Source organism: Ostrea edulis, chromosome 5 (assembly GCF_947568905.1).
Source record: "Ostrea edulis chromosome 5, xbOstEdul1.1, whole genome shotgun sequence".
In the NCBI taxonomy this organism is placed as follows: Eukaryota; Metazoa; Mollusca; class Bivalvia; order Ostreida; family Ostreidae; genus Ostrea; species Ostrea edulis.
In genome coordinates this window covers 84728151-84750158 of record NC_079168.1, presented here as the reverse complement: position 1 = coordinate 84750158, position 22008 = coordinate 84728151, and the positions used below count along the sequence as shown (strand labels likewise).

The 22008-nt window shown below is 34.9% G+C and overlaps 1 protein-coding gene across 14 annotated transcripts in view; it reads right to left on the bottom strand.

Annotated features, from left to right (window-relative positions):
• Positions 1-22008, bottom strand: part of LOC125651600 (ras-specific guanine nucleotide-releasing factor 2-like) — a 160199-nt gene that overhangs the window by 87360 nt on the left and 50831 nt on the right. For 8 of the 14 annotated variants that reach the window (XM_048880268.2, XM_048880266.2, XM_048880267.2 and 5 more), the window contains 2 exons: positions 4825-4866; positions 2381-2496 (listed from right to left, as the gene is read on the bottom strand). In XM_048880268.2, coding sequence (XP_048736225.1) covers positions 2381-2496; positions 4825-4866 — 158 coding nt within the window. The remainder of the gene's footprint in view (positions 1-2380; positions 2497-4824; positions 4867-22008) is intronic. The other 6 variants (XM_056166547.1, XM_056166551.1, XM_056166548.1 and 3 more) reach the window with 1 other exon arrangement.

Below are 22008 nucleotides of genomic sequence, written 5' to 3'. Positions count from 1 at the left end.
CCATCTTCGCTAGCCGAGATTATTCGTCCACCAAGGCACAGTTGACTCAAAACCCATTGCTAGCGGAGATTAGATGAATTTTACCCCCGTATTATGTTATAACTGACCAAAACCTAGTACGTTTGTTTTACAACTTTCATTCAGTAGACGCGCAAGTTATTGAGTTACTGAATAAACGAGAAAACGTCTGCATTTTTATTTCAATGGTTGTCAACTCTATACTTTGTGATATTTCAAGACTACATGTACTCAATTCAATTTATTGGATCTCATCACCATTATGCAATGGTATACGAAAATATAAACACAAAAAGCTGTTATATATACATTTAGTAAATAATACATGCGTGTAATAAAGTATTTATCAAGTTAGAAGAAAAAAAACTAAAAAAACCCGTGTTATTATTAATGTGAAGGATGGGCATTAATAGGTAGGGGAGCACATTTTATTTTATTATTTTCTTAATGAAAGTACGGAGTTTTCTAAAGGTTTGTTTAAAAGTAAAGATATTCTTAATATCTATTTGTTTAGGTTATAAAAATTAGATTCTTTGCTCACATTGCTTCACAGTTGAGTACATAATGAAATTCATCTTCAATGTAAACATGTACATGTATATAGCTGACCTTAATCACATATTCCTAATTACAATGGAAACTTTACGTAAAAATAAACCATTGCTTATGGTACACTTCTTTGAACTGCTATTTATCAAATTGAAATTACTGGCATGTGATTGTCGTTGTCCATGACCCTTCTTTTATTTGGTGAAGTTGTGCTGCACGTGCCGTGAAACAATGTGCCGACGAGTGGTAGGAATAACACAGGTGTTTATATACAGGATATCGAGAATTTGGGCGTTTCATAGAGAGGTGTGAACATCTGCAAGGAAGTCTACATACGGATATGTACCGAAAACACCAACGTATCATTAAACAACAATTACAAGAATTGAATGATTTATAGCTAATTTCTAAATAAGTAATGGGGTGGGGCCATGCATGCTGGAAAAAGGAAAAAATAGGACTTCAAAGGTGCTGACAATTTTAAAGGTCCACCGTGTTTGGGGCAAATTTGTTCCACCGCGTTGCGTGGAACACGCATAAAACTCGTGTCATGTACTGTACCTTTAGCCCTGAAGTAGGTCACAGTGCACCAATCAAGTTAAAATGTGAACTGATTATGTATTTCTCTGAAAGGCAGGTTCTGACAAAATTTCAGAGCAATATCTTTTTTCATAACGGGGAAAAATCTGGAAAACGAAAACAAGATTTTTCTACTAAGTGATACTATGACCTTGACCTTGAAAAACGATAGGCATCCTCCGATTGGCATAAAGTGTATGTGTACAAGTTTGATGGTCCTAGCACCAAAAGTTCGGTCTATATCCTGCCTAAAAGGTTTTACTACTAAGTGATACTACAACCTTGACCTTGAAGAACAAAAGGCGTCCTCCACTTGACATGAAAAATATGAGTACCAAGTTTGACGGTCCTAGCCCCAATAGTGCAGTCTGTATTCTGCCTAAAAGGTTTTCTAATTAACTACTACTACAGCCTTGACCTTTGACCTTGAAAAACAACAGGCATCTTCCTCTCATCATGGTGATTAAATGAACCAAGTTGTAAGATCCTAGCTCCAATAGTTCGATCTGTATTCTGCCTACAAGGTTTTCCTATTGACTGATACTACGACTTTGACCTTGAAAAACAATAGGCATCTTCTTCTCATCAAGGTGATCAAATGTACCAAGTTGTAAGATCCTGGAGCTTACGGTTCGTTTTGCATTTTGCCTAAAAGGTCCGGAAAAATGGACAGACAGATGGAATACCATAATACGTCCTGTCTTGACGGGCGTATAAAAATCTACACCATTAAAATCTGTGGTAAGAATGGTTGGACTTGTTTAATGTGGTCAATCCATGCATTGTATTCTGGGATATATTACTTACAGAGCTTGTTTAATGTGGTCAATCCATGCACTGCATTCTGGGATATTAATTACGGGGCTTCTTTGATGAGGTCAATCCATGCATTGCATGCTGGGATATTAATTGCGGTGCTCGTTTAATGTGGTCAATCCATGCATTGCATGCTGGGATGGATTGTACTGTAATGATACTTACGGTGCTCCTTTAATGTGGTCAATCCATGCATTGCATGCTGGGATGGATTGTACTGTAATGATACTTACGGTACTCCTTTAATGTGGTCAATCCATGCATTGCATGCTGGGATATTAATTACGGTGCTCCTTTAATGTGGTCAATCCATGCATTGCATGCTGGGATGGATTGTACTGTAATGATACGGTGCTCGTTTGATGTGGTCAATCCATGCATTGCATGCTGGGATGGATTGTACTGTAATGATACTTACGGTGCTCGTTTGATGTGGTCAATCCATGCATTGCACTCTGCTTCTGTGTCTGTGCGGAAGTCGATCTGTCGAGTTACCTCATTTTTTTGGCTCTTGTAGGTAATTGTAAAACAATACTGAAATAAAATAAAATTCCCTTACAAATTACGTCAAAATAATAACTGATGACATTATGTTAATAAGATTACGTCAAAATAATAACTGATGACATTATGTTAATAAGATTTCTAATCTGAAAAAACATAGACAATATCTGGTAACAATATTCAACTTGAAGATGATATAGAAAAAAATAATTATTTGTCATTCAAGTCTTCTTAATTATCACTGGCTATGAGAAAATTGAAACAGAAAGGGCTCCCACATCACAGCGTGAAACTAAGAAGTTTTGCCCTACTTAATTACATAGATGTCGTAGAGCAAGTCCCCGACTGTCAACATCAGTATCACTATATACACCTAGGTCTGTGTACTTAATGTCAAATATTGATACAATACATTATGATGGGAGGCTTTATCAATTCTCTAATGTCACAGAGGCATTCAGGCATGGTGGTAAACAAAGAGCCCTAATTAACCTTCAATTTGACCTCCATAGCTAGTACACAAAGTGTTGTTTCTTGAACAATTGCATAATTATCTCCACAGGAGAACTTGTGTGCTGCTCATGTGTATCTATATACATATATATTTATATATTCAATAAATTCTTTTTTCTTGGTATCGAGGTATATATATATATATATATATATATATATATGTGTGTGTATATATATATTCAATAAATTCTTTTTTCTTGGTATCGAGGTAGAATAAAGTCAAAAAATAAAATCCAATACTCAAACTTTTATCTATAGCGCTTTCGCCCTGCGGGCTCGTCAGTAGATTTTTAAACAGAATATATATATATAGGTAAAATATTAAATAAAATATGACAACACGTTGTAAAAGATAAGCACTTTCATTTTTAAAATCTTCAGACATTTGAAGATTTTAAAAATGAAAGCGCTTACATTTTACAATGTGTTGTCATATTTATTTTAATATTTTACCTTTTGATTACCAGACACGAAAGCAATTTTTCACATTTGGATACATATATATATGGTAGATATTTTATAAAATGATAATCTAAATTCTATTAATTAATTAGCACAATAATTTAAATTTCAGAGGTTAAAATCCATCAATCCTCAATTGAGTTATTGCTCTCTTCCAATGAATTGTGCCCTTTAATGGAATTCTTGCACACTTTAACTGAATCCTTGCACACACTAATTGAATTATTGCACTGACTTTAACTGAATTCTTGCACACTTTAACTGAATTCTTGCACACACTAATTGAATTTTTGCACACTCTAAGTGAATTCTTGCACATTCTAATTGAAGTACATGTATTTTATGTTATATTTCATTTAAAGAAAGCAATAATTAATTCAAATAATCAGAGAGAGCTTTTAAGTTAATCTGATATTCCATTCTGTTGTACTTGATCAGGAACAGTGAGGACTTCAGATTTCTGTATATATAATTTAATTGATTATTCATATGAAAAAATAATTATTCACTTATATGAAGTGAGTACTACGACATTTGGGTATAGCTAAATCGTCATCTTCACTAAATAAAAAAGTAAATAATCGTATAGCACTTTAGAATTTAAAACAGCATATCCTTTAATTCACGTAAGATAACCGTAAATGTGGTTTAAACACGGACAAACTACAGCAATGTTTTCTCGACAAACCGTGAAACTGGTCCTTACAAATTTAAGATGATTATTAGCTTTGTTACTGTCTACAGAAATATATCGACAAGCAGTGACAGTACTTTTGTTGATGGAATAGCTGTAACTAACTTAATAACAAATGCTAGTCCTGACATGACTGCAATATATTTGATTCATACTATGACACAGCAAATCTATAAACATACAACAAAATGAATCTCTGGAATACATCTTGGTTGTATGTAACTTATTCCTGGGTGGGTTTTTTTCTCTCACCCTAACCCACTCTCCTGAAACAGAATTTTGTTCTATGCATGCAGGTAACCTGTACATAACTGTTAAGAATTGAAAATAATGAAGGTAGAATCTGAAAGATTAAAAATGTTCTGTTTAAAAATCCTGAATCGACATGATCCATGGAAGATGAAATCACATATACCAGTCACATACCCCACACAGTATTAGCTATATATACTGCTATATAGAAAAGACTGACAATGAGAAAGAAACTGAAATCAGGAGACAACTCAAGATCAAAATGTATTGCAAGAATATCATAATGGTGTGTCAAAAGTGAAAATGAAAGGATCTCTAAAAAGGTGCTCTAAGACGGAACCAAAATTTTTGAGGCTGTCCACTGCTAAATCCAAAAAGCCTCATCACTGAAACATTGTTTTAAAACTAAGACTGAACCAAAGACCATCACTATTTACCTCTAGTTTGTGAAAAATCCCAGCCCAGTGTTTCGGGAGACTCTACAAAATCAAATCAGTTTTACAGTACACTACATATAAATGTGCTTCAATTACCTTACATTTGGGAATGGATCCAGAATTTTCAGACTGTCTCTCAGCATGTTAAATACACTTTAGAACATGAGAGTAGAAAAATGAAATCTAATAAATGAATTCTTAAATATTTCTGCATTGTCAGATGAAAAGAACCTAGAAACTCGGTCAGTCCACTCATCAAAAGTACAGAATTGATTGGATTCCCTAACCTGAAGAGAGTGGATGTTCCATCAGAGTGCTAAAGTCACCTGCAAGTGTTTCATCAAAAAAAAATAAATCATGGATCCTCCCACAGACTGACGGACAGTCAGACCGCCGACAAAACCTCCCACACAGACTGATGGACAGACAAACCCCAGACAAAACCTCCCATACAGACTGACGGACAGTCAGACCCCAGACAAAACCTCCCACACAGACTGATGGACAGACAAACCCCAGACAAAACCTCCCATACAGACTGATGGACAGACAAACCCCAGACAAAACCTCCCACACAGACTGATGGACAGACAAACCCCAGACAAAACCTCCCATACAGACTGACGGACAGTCAGTCCCCAAACAAAATGATCCCTTTACAGACAAAATGTACTTGTATGTATAATATAAGCACTACAAATGGTGGCATCCTTTTGCAACTGGGAGTACATGCATTTATAAATAGGAAGAAAAAAAAACACCATTCGATTTATATGTGGAAATTACCCACACTCCGTAACTCAATCACACGATCACCATTGTGTTACCAAATCCCCGTCAACTCTTATGTGTGGGGATAATAAATTGCACATAACAATACCCAACTGGGCTATGTTAGATTACACAACAATCTGATTTCAGAGTCTATATGAATTAAAAATATGGTTACCAAGACAACAATAACTGCAGTCACTGCAGATCAGTTTTCGTCATCAGTATATCTCTCTATTTAATTCTGTCTTGTAGCCATTTCAAAAGTTTGAGAGAAAAAACAGCACCAGGAGACTCCAAAAATCGACATGAATATTTGACACCAAAGTCCTATACATTGTTAACACTGCTTTGACCCAGGAGGAAATCTAATGTTCACATATAATCTCTACAAGACGTTAGGAAATAAGCAGGAAATTAACTCCAATGGAATAATCTTCCAGTTTTGAACAATCTCATTAAAAATTTGGCAAACTGTGGTAAATTCAATATTCTGTCTATCATTCTCATCGTTTTATATTAGAAAGATCAATAATTGTAAATTATTTCAATGGCTGTTTTACACTGGGCTGCCTTTCTCGAATTTACATTAAATAAACCGACAAGTGTACTCATGCATCACTATGTACATGCATGTTATTAGTACTTTGATCCTGTGTGATAACTTGATATTCTAACATGTGAATGTACATGTATAGTTTAAATTCCATTTCACCAAACAGTTCATTAGATCATACTTCAGCAAGCATCTTCATTCCACTTACCAAGTCTTAATTGCTCTTCACTTGTTTGAAAATCTGCATATTAGCTGCCACAAGTGTTAAATTTACAAGCACTTGCAATAAACGTCCAAAACCAGCTAGATTTATCCCAACAGGATTTAAACTGTATCCCCCCCCCCTCATCCATATAGGGGCATATTGAAATTGTAAATTGTTGTATATTGAAGACCAGAAAGATAAGATTTTCATAATTATTCAAGTTTTATCTGAATAAGTTTTTAGGTTTTATAGTCTTCAAAATAAATATTCCCTCTTATCCATTGCATGATGTAATAGTTTTGAATAATAAGAAGAGCAGAATTTACTAAATAAGTAGCACTTGTTGAAATGTTAACACAACAGAAAATGTACGATAACAAAAAACCAAACCCAGACTGAAACAGGTCGCCTTAGTTACACAAATAAAAAACAACTTTATCCACTAGACTCCTTTTGTTCAGTTTTTATATTATATAATAAGATTTTGTTTTTCTGTTGCTTTTTGTATCCATTATTTCTAATTTTCTACTAATATTTTTGTTTGTGAATTAATTTTCTTCTGTTTGTTTTTTATCACTATGATGGCAATATATATATATATATATATATATATATATATATATTTTATATATATATATATATATAATATTACATAATTTAAAAGAATAAAATCCATAATTATCACATACACTATAATAAATATTCAACGATCAGTTCCTGCTAAGTACTTTCGCCTTAGAGCTCTTCAGGCAGTTTGTTTTGAATGATTCATAGCTATAGGTAACAGAACAAACTGCCTGAGGAGCCGTAAGGCAAAAGTACTAGCAGGAACTGATCATTGATTATTATACGTGATAATTTTGGATTTTATTCTTTTAAATTATTTAAAAACTGAGCCAAATTTCTTCATTTATTATATACATGTATGTAAGGTATTACACAGTCAAAATATTTCTACAAAGTGTTTAGAGTTAATATATATATACATTATATACATACAGTACATACATAACACACAAAGCACCGAGTTCTGGCGGCCGCCTACAACACCCTATCAGTGTCAGATCCACAAGGTGGATACAAGGTCAAATACAAGTTACACAAAGCACTAAAATGACCAGTGACACAAACAATTCGATTGTCAAATTTTCAGGACAACCTGTCCATTCCTCGGGACAAATGAAGATGGCTAAAGATATCCAAAACTGCTAGGCACTAAAACTCCACTAAATCTACAAGCATATTTACATTGCTTTCAAAGAGATCTTCCAGAAATTCTTAAAGTCTCTGATAAATATCATATGGAAAGCGACAAAGATAGGAAGAACACAAAGAGCACCAATATTTTTACAATTCATCAGGGAAAACGAAAAATAATGGCAGTTCACATATAAAAAAGAGAGGTTGGGTGAAAGTTTAATCTTAATTCTCACGTAATTCAAACTTCTCAACTCAAATCAATACATTATAAACAGTATGTTGAATTTCTGCTGCCTGCATCTGTCCCTGGGGTAGACCAGCAGAAGGCTCTCTGAAGAATTCCCTTATGTTCAGTTAACAACCCTACTCAAGCACTCCTCTCTGTCCTTCCCATTGCATCATAAGCCCTCAAGTTAAAACTACACTAATAAAAGCTGACTGATTCACACAGATGAGAGTCTGACAGCGATCACCAGCATCTCACCGAATCAAGCACTCCCATTCATAACAATTCTCAATAGACAAATTCAAATTCTGTCACCATTCATTATTCAAAAAATTGTGTTTACACTATCATACGATATAGCCTTCACTGAAAAATAGCTGCAGACTATCACCGTCAAAATTTAAACAGCATCCATGCACAATTGACAGAAATTTAGTTAGTAAAACTATGCAAGTTAATTTGCATTTGATCTGCATAACTAGTGCAATTATGACAACAGTATTGCTTATATTATCGTATGAACAAATGACTCAGCACTATAGCATTGATCAATTACCTACTTGTATATTTCAAACAAATATTGACTGTTGTGGAAATTTTATCAATCAATAAAATTTTATACTACCACAGGTGAAACAGGTCCATATAACATTGGATTGATAAATATCTCTCTCTCTCTCTCTCTCTGACTCTCTCTCTCTCTGTGTGTGTGTGTGTGTTATTCAAGTTTTGTGTTTCTTGACTTATATTATTGGATATATTTACTGTATCAAATACTGGATTCTTTATACACACACACACATGTATATAGGGTGTCGAAAAATTGCACTCTAATACTATAGCCTTGTAATATTCGCATTTCAGTCAATAACCCTTTTACAATTAAAATTTCTCAATTTAGTTGAGACCTCAAAACCAATAGGAGTCAACATCTACAACTCAGCAGGCATCGATGTATCATGTGTGAAGTTTATCCAGCAAAGGATTTCCAAAGCAGATATTTTCTTATATGGGCAAAAAAAAATCATCCCTGACCTTTGACCTTATGATCTCAAAATCAATAATGTTTATCTACTTCATAAGGTTTACATGTATATCATGTTTTTATTTAATGTCTATCAAGGAGAGTTCTCAAAATATTGAGCAGACAATATTTTCTTATGTCTGGAGTGGTTTGATCCAGGATCTTTGACCTTGTGACCTCAAGAACAGGTCAGTTACTCCTAAATAGAAGGTATCAGTATACCAAATTTGATATTTTCAAAGCAAAGGTTTCACAAGATATTAAGAAGACAATATTTCATTATACAGAATACATGTATCTAGATTAGTTTGATCTACTTTGTATGACCTCAAAATCATTAGAGGTCAGCTACTCTTTGAAAGGTACCATTGTACCAAGTCAATGTCTATCAAGAGTTTTTATAAGATATTGAGTAAATACTATTTTCTTATGTCCATAGTAATTGGACCCCTGACCTTGTGACCTAAAAATCTACAGGGCTCACCTACTTTTTAGAGGCTTAGTTACCTGTTTACGAAGTTCAAAGTTGTAAAGCAAACGGTTCTCAAGATAATGAGTGGAGGAGTCTACCAACCAACTGCCAGGTGCAAACCTCTATTTCAAAGGGGTGGGGGATAATTATATTCTGGACAAGAGAGACCATATAGGGTGCAAACCCTGCATGTAAGAAGTGAACTTATTATTGTTGAATAACAATGCGTAATATATATATATATACCCATTGCCCCCACCACTTTATATTTTCAAGTACCATCCTTTCAAAATCTGTTAATATTTCATAATTTGTTTGCATGATATACAACACCATTTCCTCCTCAATATATTTGAAACAAAAGACCCTTACATTGATAATATCTTTGTATTAGTGTTTAGTAATACAATCTCTTCCTGATTTTTCATCTACTAGACATTTTAAATATGAATGAATGTATGGTTATATCAACTTCAATCTATGTCTGATTTCCTCTCCCTCCTACACAGACTGCTTTCCCAGTGTCTCATCATTGCATTGATCTACATGTACAACTCCTGATAGCATAATTTAATACAATATCTAGGTCACAAGTTTATAATATACATTGTATCCACTTTAATTTAATTTCAGTTAAACAAGCCTTATAATACATTTCACAAAAAACAAGCATTTCTGAATGGTGTTAGTAATGACACATTAGGGATGAATTGACTGTGATAAAGAGATTTTTGTGAAATGTATTATAAGGCCTGTTTAACTGAAATTAAAGTGGATACAAAAATCTCTTTATCACAGTCAATTCATCCCTAATGTGTCATTACTAACACCATTCAGAAATGCTTGTTTCTGAGAGAGAAAATAGTTGAAAAACTATATTTCTAAAAACAAAACCTGAGAAGGGAAGAGTTTCCGACAGGATTCAAAAACACAACAGCAATATTCTCCGAAAACGACATATATACTTCTCACCCATGTGAGCATTTAAATAAATTCTGGAATTTTGGACAAATCATCAAAGAAAACCAGAATTTTTCCAAATTGAAACACAGAGACTTTGTAAGGAGACAGCATGCACACCATGCTCCCGAAGTGTACTGTACACTCAGTGCTTTACATTTCGTCTTCTTCGGGGCGAGATACCAATTTCAATGTCTGGTAAAAAACTGAATTCATATAGTTTTCACCAAGACCAAGACCCCCCCCCCCCCGGGGGAACACTATAACTTAATATGAATGTTGATACTAATCAATTAACCAGTAAAAACATAGATTATGGTTATAAATAACACTCTATATACCTTTTCTACCAATTTATTCACAAATGAAAATATTAATTAAAACTATTAAAATGTTCATTAAAATGTAATATATTATGTGAAAAAAAATATTACGTGGTTTGTCCTTTTTCTTTTTACACTAAAGTGTAATCGATGTTGGATGACAGAAATTCACGGGAGATTTTATTCCCCCTTCCCCAAACTATTTGAATTTAGATTTTTAACTGACATTGATCTTTCAATCTCGCCCCATATGAGAGTTATTCTTCAACAGATAATCTAAACCATGGGTTAATACTCGATCAAACAAGTTAAGATGTTTCATAATAGGCATTCTAGATAGTGAAATTTATCAATTATTGATTCATTGAAAATTTGTGTTAATCAGAATTTACCACAAGATTTCATAACAATTGACATTTCATGCAGGGCTCACATCAGGCGTGACCAGTCAACAGGCAATGCTTACTCCTCCTAGGCACCTTGTCCCTCCTCCTTGGCACCTTGTCCCTCCTCCTTGGCACCTTGTCCCACATCTAGTGTGTTCAGGGGTCTGTGTTAGCCCTATTCTCAATTTTGCATTCTTTATAGGATTTAAAAGCTTATCTTGACTTTTTCATAAATAGTTATCATTATATAGTAATGTACATGAATTCCAGGGAATTTTCTTTAGCACTTAATGTATCAGAAATAAAAAAAGCCAAGGGATTTAATTTCCAAACATTCTAGATCTACCAACTGGGTTCATGATTTTCTATGGCAGAATCTGATACAAGCTGCTTTCAGAGCAGTGTTCAACAAAACCATTTATTGATGTAAATTCTTAATAATGGCACCTTGTAGTCAGTCGCTGAATATTGGAGTGCAAACACAATATATTATTAATATTGCAACACAGGCATCAAATCTACCATAAACTATTTTGATCCCGTCCACAAGTCGGCAATTCCACAATTCTTCCTGGGAGACCACGAGTTTGAAAAACAACGTGAAATGACAATCTTCTATAGAAAATGTAACTGGTCTTTTCCTGTAACAGCATGGTGAATTCCACATTCAGGGTGCTCTTAGAAATCAATGACAGAGAGACATGTCAAAGCTAGAAACAAGAAAATTCATCATTTATTCATGAACCTTATATTTTGACACACAATAATAATGAAGTCCGTCATCATTCTCCATTTACTAGGAGATAATGATACTTATTTTCATCAAAAGAAATCTACATGTTATCAGTCAATAGGAATCAATGAGTTTTCCAATAAAGACTTAAGAGTTTCGAGTTCTGGATTTTCCTTCCCATGAACGCATGCAGATCATTAATCAAAGCCAATTACAGACACATTGTTCCACAATACAATTCACAATACCTGTAACATATTTTGAAGATCTTTAATTCATGTTTTATCACTGCATTTTTTAAAAATTGAACCTTTATTTATAATCCTTCCAGATTTCCAATGTTTCAAAACTCATGTTGTGCAGTATCACTATACAATGACTGGGAGAATCAATGAGTGCGTTAAAATAACATCATTAATCATGTGGTATACACATGCTAAATATCAAGGTGCAGTCTCTAATATCTCAGTCACATTTCCAAACCTGACCAGCGGCCAATGGTCTGGATGGCTAAAATACAAATTACCCAGACTGTAGATCACTGGCCCATCATTTAGACCAATTTTGGCCTCTTTTTGTTTTGCAAAAGATCATTATTGTGCTGATTGGTCCAAGTTACGACTTTTCTCCCATCATTAGTCAGTTTGTTGGGGTGTATAAATGATTGGTATGGATCCAAACAATGATCTGCTGATCCTCGTAAAACAACTAACGGACAGTCGACACAGTTACCTACGTCAGGGAGCACCTCATAATCAACCAACAAACATCAATGGATGGCCGAGTATGAGGCAACAGTTGACAAAATTTTTAAGCTAATTACATTATACTGAATGTCTGTCAGCCAACAGACGACAGATTGTACTTATTGTCTGCCATCTATTGCCTAAAAATTCAGCTGCTGCTCATCAGAATCATAGCTGAGGTCATCAGCAACAGTTCTTCCTTTAACATTCAAGGAACCCAACTTCTTTAACACCAATTGACAATAAAAGACAGTATGTTGTTGAATACAACAAAATATATTTACTTAATATGACCTATTCAGCCCCCCTCCCCCCTAACTTGATCCTGCATCTATGAATTTTACAGAGGCATTCATGTTCATGAGAACTATCCATTAAAAGAAAGGGTTCCTTTTAATTGGCATAAGTTTTGGTCACACCCCTAGGGCCCCAAGGGGGTAGTGGTTATGAAAATTGACAATCTCTAATTTATCTACCAATTTGCACTCCAATTTTGGTGATAAATTGTCACAGTTTCTGAAAATGAATTGAAAATGATTCAAAGTTAACTAAGCACAAAGAATGACAATAGACATGCAATTGGTCACATACCATCTAAATGGCCGGCTCAGCTGACCTAAATATGACTCTGTCCTTAACATTGATTGCACAATTACAAATTTTTCAGATTGTGCACTAATAATTCCAGAAACTATCAGGAGATTTTTACCCCTAATTTTCATTATCGGTGGAAATGCCTTGAGCAGTAGTCAATTGCAGACTTTTAGTTGATCTATATCAATGATTATACCATGCAAAAGTCAACAAAAATTACAGCCACATAACTATGTATCTGAATAGGAACAGCTCTGTAGCTTGGTAATACATACAAGTATTGAATGATACCCTTAATTACTGTGAAAGCTGATATTCCAAAAATTGCAAATTCCCAGTTTTATTCCAAAGATCTATTAAAATTCAAGGGACTGAACTGTTCATTATACAGTCTACTCCAGATAAACTGAAATTCAAGGGACTGAACTGTTCATTATAAAATCTACTCCAGATATACTGAAATTCAGGGGACTGAACTGTTCATTATAAAATCTACTCCAGATATACTGAAATTCAGGGGACTGAACTGTTCATTATAAAGTACTTCAGATATACTGAAATTCAGGGGACTGAACTGTTCATTATAAAGTCTACTCCAGATATACTGAAATTCAGGGGACTGAACTGTTCATTATAAAATCTACTCCAGATATACTGAAATTCAGGGGACTGAACTGTTCATTATAAAATCTACTCCAGATATACTGAAATTCAGGAGACTGTCATAAGAGGCGACTAAAGGGGCGGTTCTTCGGATGAGACAACAAAAACCGAGGTCCCATGTCGCAGTAGGTGTGACACGATAAAGAACCCTCCCTGCTCAATGGTCATAAGCGCCGAGCATAGGCCTAAATTTTGCAGCCCTTCACCGGCAGTGGTGACATCTCCATATGAGTGAAATATTATCGAGCGGGACATAAAACAATATTCAATCAATCAATCAAGGGAGTGAACTGTTCATTATACAGTCTACTCCAGATATACTGAAATTCAAGGGACTGACTCATTGATTCATTTTGGCGTGCGTCCTGCATCTCGAGAAATTTTTCATCTGAAAATCATTTTGCAATATGAACTACGAATAAGAATTTTCTGCTAATGAATTATCCGATGGCTTGTAATAAAAAGCGAAATATTTATTCTCTAGAAGGGGGTGACAACACTAAGCTTCTTCCTTAACTTGGTTTGTTTATACCTGTCATTGTCAGGCTGTTTGTTTGAAATAATGAAATTTGGACTCATTGGTTTTAGCATGGGACTCATTATTGTAATCAAGGGGAGTCCGCTGGACTCATGATAACCATTTTCAAAATGAATCACTGCTGACTGTTCATTATATCCGAAGTTCAATATACCCAATGTTGAACTATATAAGTAATGTTTGTACTTCAGTATAACAGATAGTTCTACATAAACAAGTTCAATAAAACCGTAGTTAGGAGAGTTTCAGTATACAGTAGTTAGGAGAGTTTCAGTATACAGTAGTTAGGAGAGTTTCAGTATAGAGTAGTTAGGAGAGTTTCAGTATAGAGTAGTTAGGAGAGTTTCAGTATACAGTAGTTAGGAGAGTTTCAGTATACAGTAGTTAGGAGAGTTTCAGTATACAGTAGTTACGAGAGTTTCAGTATACAGTAGTTAGGAGAGTTTCGGTATAGAGTAGTTAGGAGAGTTTTAGTATACAGTAATAAGGAGAGTTTCAGGATACAGTAGTTAGGAGAGTTTCAGTATAGAGTAGTTAGGAGAGTTTCAGTATAGAGTAGTTAGGAGAGTTTCAGTATACAGTAGTTAGGAGAGTTTCAGTATACAGTAGTTAGGAGAGTTTCAGTATACAGTAGTTAGGAGAGTTTCAGTATACAGTAGCTAGGAGAGTTTCAGTATACGGTAGTTAGGAGAGTTTCAGTATACAGTAGTTAGGAGAGTTTCAGTATACAGTAGTTAGGAGAGTTTCAGTATACAGTAGTTAGGAGAGTTTCAGTATACAGTAGTTAGGAGAGTTTCAGTATAGAGTAGTTAGGAGAGTTTCAGTATACAGTAGTTAGGAGAGTTTCAGTATACAGTAGTTAGGAGAGTTTCAGTATACAGTAGTTAGGAGAGTTTCAGTATACAGTAGTTAGGAGAGTTTCAGTATACAGTAGTTAGGAGAAAACCTTACTCAGACTGTCATCAAAGATCTGATGTTAAGAAGAAACTTCAAAGAACTTTAATTTTCTGCATATCCAGACAGAACCCGTTTTAATGCTCTCTAATTTTTCAGAAAATTATACATCAACTGACCTAAATAATGCCAAATTTGGCCATAACTGAAAATCACATGCAATGGACTATTAGTTTCCATCCTCCATGATTTCAGAATTCATTGCACATCTTGGAAGAAGTACTAAATCTGTAACTGAACTTCAGGTTTTCGCAATCAATGGAGTTTTAAAATTTTGTTCATAAGTATTAAAGTATCAACATCGTAATAAAATTCTCTATGGAATCAAAGAAATGGATTGGTTTAAAACTGCATACCATCGCTGCTTCAGACATTCTGTTCTACAAAAACATCATACATACATAATCCCTGTCTACAATTTGTCTGGTTGTCAGGAGATTAACAACAATGAAAAACATGATATTAAATTGAAAAATGGCAAAGTTTCCTAATATTCATAATTGAAATAAAAATATAAAATCGACATAATTATCAAAAATGCTGCCTAATAGAGAAAGAAATATGCTTGGACATTTCATGTAAAATTTTCATAGTTCCGTCCACTGACTTTTTGTTTTACATGAACTGGGAAATTTACATCCAGCTATAAATTGTGAGGAAATTAACACTTTGGAACTTCAGAGAGTTATCAAATAGAAAACAGTTGGAAATGTAAATAAATGAATTGCAATTCTTTAAGAAGCACTTCACAATACCATATAAGAGGTATTTTTAGCAAGACACAAATCTTGCAATTTGTCCATAAATTATGGGTATATGTATTTAGAGAGAGCTAATCTTAACGAATTTATAATTCCAAGAAAGATAGCCAATATGTATACGGTGTGACCGTAGGACCGAGCGAAGCATGAAATGGTCATTGACGTGTCCCAAGTGATGATCATAATTCTGTTAAGTACGGTAGATTATGATTCATTTAAAAAAATATATATATATATATTATGAAATTTTCCTTGCGCTAAACACCCAGTAACATCTAAATATTAAAGGGGGATATATGAGGATAATTACAGGATCTGCCTATTCCTTTACCGCGGGGAATATAATGCCAGTCGACGTAAATCGTGCATTGTGACATCACATATAGCCTCGACTTCTTCGTCTTTCAAATCAAACAATTAAAAACAACAACAATACATCCCGTTTGCAATATTTGAAAGAAAGCTAAAAGTAAACAAAAATCAACCAACCAATTCAATGTGGTAGAAAGGTAGGCGTAAACATATTGTATATCTATCATTTATGGATAACTCATGAACTTGTTCATCTATTTAGTCGTATTCATATTTTTCTATTTGATGATTGACTAAAAACTGTAACAACAATAATTATACTATTCATTTTCAACAAACTGGGTGTTTGAATTACAAATTGTACGTTAGTCTTGTATTTTCGCTATTGAAATTAAATCACGAATAACTGTAGAAGCAGCCAATGAACATATGGATCACGAGATTTTCAGTGATCATATGTAGAGATTATCTCTATTCATTTGTTGATTTTTTCATTTTTTTTTTTATACATACGTGTTAATTACCTTTAGAGCCTTGCTTCAAAGGCCCATCCAAGCTTCGCTCGGTATTACCCTGATATGAAATAAATATTGAAGTTATCTCAATACTGTTGCTAATAATGCCAAAATTAAATTCTCTCTAAGAATTCTACTTAAATGGTATTCAATTTCTCAAAATTTAAAAAAAAAAAACACATCAAGAAACTACGGTAGGTGAAGGAACATGCAGTGACTAGCTAAATTAAGGGTTCCCGAGATATTGAGCAGACAGCATATTCACATGTCCCTTGACCTTGGGCCATGTGACCTCAAAATTAATAGGAGTCACATACTCCTTAGGATGTACCAGTGTACTAAGTTTGATGTCTGTCAAGCAAAGGGTTCTCAACATATTGAGTGGACAGCATTTTCCAATGTCCAGAGTGGATTGACCCTTAACCTTTTGACCTCTTCTACTCATAACCAACCCACATATGAAATATCATGATCAAGTGAATGGTTCTCAAGATATTGAGTGGACAACATGTGGTCTACTGACCGACATACCGACCAACAGTTGCAAAGCAATATGCCCTTCTTCTTTGAAGGGGGACATAATAAATTAATGCTTGAAACAATTTAAGATAAAAGGCCCTAGCTTGAAGGGTGTTTTTCTTCAGCCATGATTTGTAGAACTTTACTTAAAGGATACAACGCATGTTTCTAAACTTTTTTATTTTTTCAGCAAATTTAATTCTGTTCATGCCTAAAACTACTTTAAATGTGTTTTTAATGAAATATTTTGCGTAATTTTCGAGTTTGAAAGCGATACGCATATTTACTTTCGCTATTTTACGTGCCATTATGTGTGACGTCATATGCGCCCTCGGGTTTGAAAACATCTATTAGCCATTCCATAAACAGATTAGATTTAATCGACAATAAACCAACTATCACATCAACAGCTTGTAAATAACATTGCATTAAGGTGTTTTGTGCCATGTAAGGATGTACTAGTTGTCGGTAGAAAGGGTTTAGACTGAGTATTTATCAATTTTCGAAGGAAGGTATGAGGAAAAAGACGTAGATGAAAATTTTTGTTGGAGCAAGAACTTTACCTTTAAAAAAACATCCAGTCACCTTTTCAAAGACCGCTTGCACAGAGACCCGGATAAACTGCGAGAAAATGGATATATCGAAGCTAAGCACTGCTAGGCCTACATAATTCTGTTCTGGTCTTCAAATTTAATACACACCTGGATCAACTGACCTTCACCTTGTAACAACATAATTTGTGTTCCCAGTTTCTACCAACTGGTAGATTTACAAAAATTGTTGAAGATACAAAATAATTGAACTTTTAATTATGAATAATAGAATATTGTATTTCCTAACTTTGAATTGAATTATAAAATTATTTCTCATTGAACTTGTAATATCTTGAGTGCATCAGTATTTATATATGACGCCGTGCTCCCATTTCCTAACAACGTGCAGATCACAATTCAAAAATAATAAGATTGCTTTATCAAAATAAAATTTTGTGATTTCCACTTTAAATTTGATTATTTTTATTGATTTGTGTGTGTGTGTGTTTTTTTTCTTCTTCTTTTCTTTTTTTCCAAACTGCACCTGTGACAGCTAGTAGCTAGGCCTAGTTGTCAACAATGTAACGTATCATAATTTGTCAAATCCAAAAATAAACTAGATACTGTCATAAGACAGTAATACCCGCACTCAAGTGATTGCCTTTAAATATACTCTCCGTCCAAATGGCGGATCCAGGGGGTATTCCGGGGATTTGACCCCCCCCCCCCCTTCTTTCCGTGGGACATCTTTGTAGTTTTTTAATGCCTCGTTCACATGGATGCGCATTAAATTTTACTTCACATTAAATTTGATGTGAAGTAAAATAATGCGCATTAAATTAATTCAAATTAAATAGCATTCACACGGTGGTAATATTTAATGCGAAGTAAACTAATGCACATTAAATTCATATGCATCTCTAAATTAAAGGGTGCGAGAAATGAATTAAAGATATTAAAAATTGTTTTATAGATATTTTAAATGAATATTGGGTATTAGATCTACAGAATTCATTGTTCACAACACTAGGCCTACATATAGAGTACATGTTTACAATGTAGAATCTACATGTAGCTGATCTATACACCAGGAGTTTTGTCATGTTTGTTTTTATTTGTTCCCAAGAAATTACTTGTTATTTCCTCTGACGACCAGCATTCACTCTAGTATTGCTTCTTCATGAGCCCAGTTTAAAAAACCTTGGAACGTCTTTTTCACCATTCCGCCGACTACTGTAGTAATTTTTAATTACTAATACGTATTATAAGTCAACTATTACGTCATATAGTATAAAAGGAATTTAACAATGAGCGGCATATTTGTTAAAATGTAAAAACAGAAAATCATATTATCACCATTTTAAAACATTTTTGCCATATTTAAAAGCAATTCCTTCCATATGTATTATTACTCAGTATGCCTATGCAGAGCACAGATTTACGTCTGACATTATCTATAATGACATGCTGTTTTTACATGTTTTTTTTTAGTGATTATTATCATTTTGATTAGTTTTTCGCACAAATCTAACATTAATATATATAGCTGACGACAGGTATGATGCATGTCACCCAAACTTGCCATAACGCATGCGTGTATATTTAATGCGAATTAGCTTCGCTTTGAATTCACACGGAGCTAATGCGAAGTAAATTTAATTCTCATTATATCGCAACGTAAAATTTAATTTGAAGTAAACTAATGCACATTAAAGCCTCCGTGTGAACGCGGTTCAGATTAAATTGGCATTAACTTATGTTTAATGCGAATCAAATTCTTCGTGTGAACGAGGCATAAAGATGATACTGCTAATATTTGTAGGCAATTATTTTTAATGTACAAGTTAAATAAAAGATTTACTAGCACTGGATGATACACGTATATCTATTTTTATCAATTCATTTTTTTTCTTTCTGGAACCCCCCTAACTGGATATTTAACTCTTTCTGTGTATTTGTTTTTATTTTTTGGGGGGTGGGGGTGGGGGAGGGGGTATTTATCACTTTGTGTTGATGTAGGCAGGAAATGGGCTTGTCATTTCAAAAATGCAAATTTAATGGGAATGCTTTACAAGAAGGGTCCAAAAATTTCTGGTTAGAAGTTGAAAATTGTGTAGAGTGTCAATTTTGTGTATTGCTTAAAGATTAGTACCAGTGCCCTATTGATGAACATAGGGTAGATATGCAAGTTGGCACTTGGTTGGTTCATGTAGTCCTCCTTGACATTGACCGAGCTTTCCCACGGAGTCTGTTTCTCCAAGTGATGCGTAGAGTGCGGTCATCTTGTCTGTGTCCCGCAAATACTTGTTGTAGACAACCATCATGCTGGATCACAGGAAGGAAGAGGATCAAATACTTGTTGTAGACAACCATCATGCTGGATCACAGGAAGGAAGGGGATCAAATACTTGTTGTAGACAACCATCATGCTGGATCGCAGGAAGGAAGAGGATCAAATACTTGTTGTAGACAACTATCATGCTGGATCACAGGAAGGAAGGGGATCAAATACTTGTTGTAGACAACCATCATGCTGGATCGCAGGAAGGAAGAGGATCAAGTACTTGTTGTAGACAACCATCATGCTGGATCACAGGAAGGAAGGGGATCAAATACTTGTTGTAGACAACCATCATGCTGGATCACAGGAAGGAAGGGGATCAAATACTTGTTGTAGACAACCATCATGCTGGATCACAGGAAGGAAGAGGATCAAATACTTGTTGTAGACAACCATCATGCTGGATCACAGGAAGGAAGAGGATCAAATACTTGTTGTAGACAACCATCATGCTGGATCACAGGAAGGAAGGGGATCAAATACTTGTTGTAGACAACCATCATGCTGGATCACAGGAAGGAAGAGGATCAAATACTTGTTGTAGACAACTATCATGCTGGATCACAGGAAGGAAGGGGATCAAATACTTGTTGTAGACAACCATCATGCTGGATCGCAGGAAGGAAGAGGATCAAGTACTTGTTGTAGACAACCATCATGCTGGATCACAGGAAGGAAGGGGATCAAATACTTGTTGTAGACAACCATCATGCTGGATCACAGGAAGGAAGGGGATCAAATACTTGTTGTAGACAACCATCATGCTGGATCACAGGAAGGAAGAGGATCAAATACTTGTTGTAGACAACCATCATGCTGGATCACAGGAAGGAAGGGGATCAAATACTTGTTGTAGACAACCATCACGCTGGATCACAGGAAGGAAGGGGATCAAATACTTGTTGTAGACAACCATCATGCTGGATCACAGGAAGGAAGAGGATCAAATACTTGTTGTAGACAACCATCATGCTGGATCACAGGAAGGAAGAGGATCAAATACTTGTTGTAGACAACCATCTAGCTGGATCACAGGAAGGAAGAGGATCAAATACTTGTTGTAGACAACCATCATGCTGGATCACAGGAAGGAAGAGGATCAAATACTTGTTGTAGACAACCATCTAGCTGGATCACAGGAAGGAAGAGGATCAAATACTTGTTGTAGACAACCATCATGCTGGATCACAGGAAGGAAGAGGATCAAATACTTGTTGTAGACAACCATCTAGCTGGATCACAGGAAGGAAGAGGATCAAATACTTGTTGTAGACACAGGGTTCGAAATTAACTTTTTCAAGTACTAGTTCGTACGCACTAGTCACTATTGATGTTCACAAGTCCGCAAAGCAGTTCACTAGTCCGTCAAGTATATCATATTAAATGATCTTCATTTTATCCAAGAAGCATACAGTAACCTCCGAGTTATCTTTTTTATAAACGTCCATAAGTGCGTTCGATATCAACGTTCGAGGACCGTTGTATTCGTGCTCAGTTCTTAGAGTCACAGGAGTCGAAACGCGATTGTTATTGGATAACACTACTTGCAGTTCTTGCACCTCGAACCTGGTTTCGTGATGCGTACTCGGAGTTTCGGAATCGGTAGGAATTTGTGCTCGTTCAAAGAAGGCACTCCATGTATTTGAAAGTTGAGGATATCATAGTCACGCAAACTTTTAACCATGCAGGTAATCGACCACTAGTTCAAACATCTAAGAGACTCGGACAAATCTTGCTAAAATCTTCACCAATACGCAAGATCGTAAATACCGAGTTCGTGGAACTCTCTTGTAAAGAAGTCCGGAAAAGCGTGTCGATCTTGGGCATTTTGTGTTTATTCAAAACATGGGAT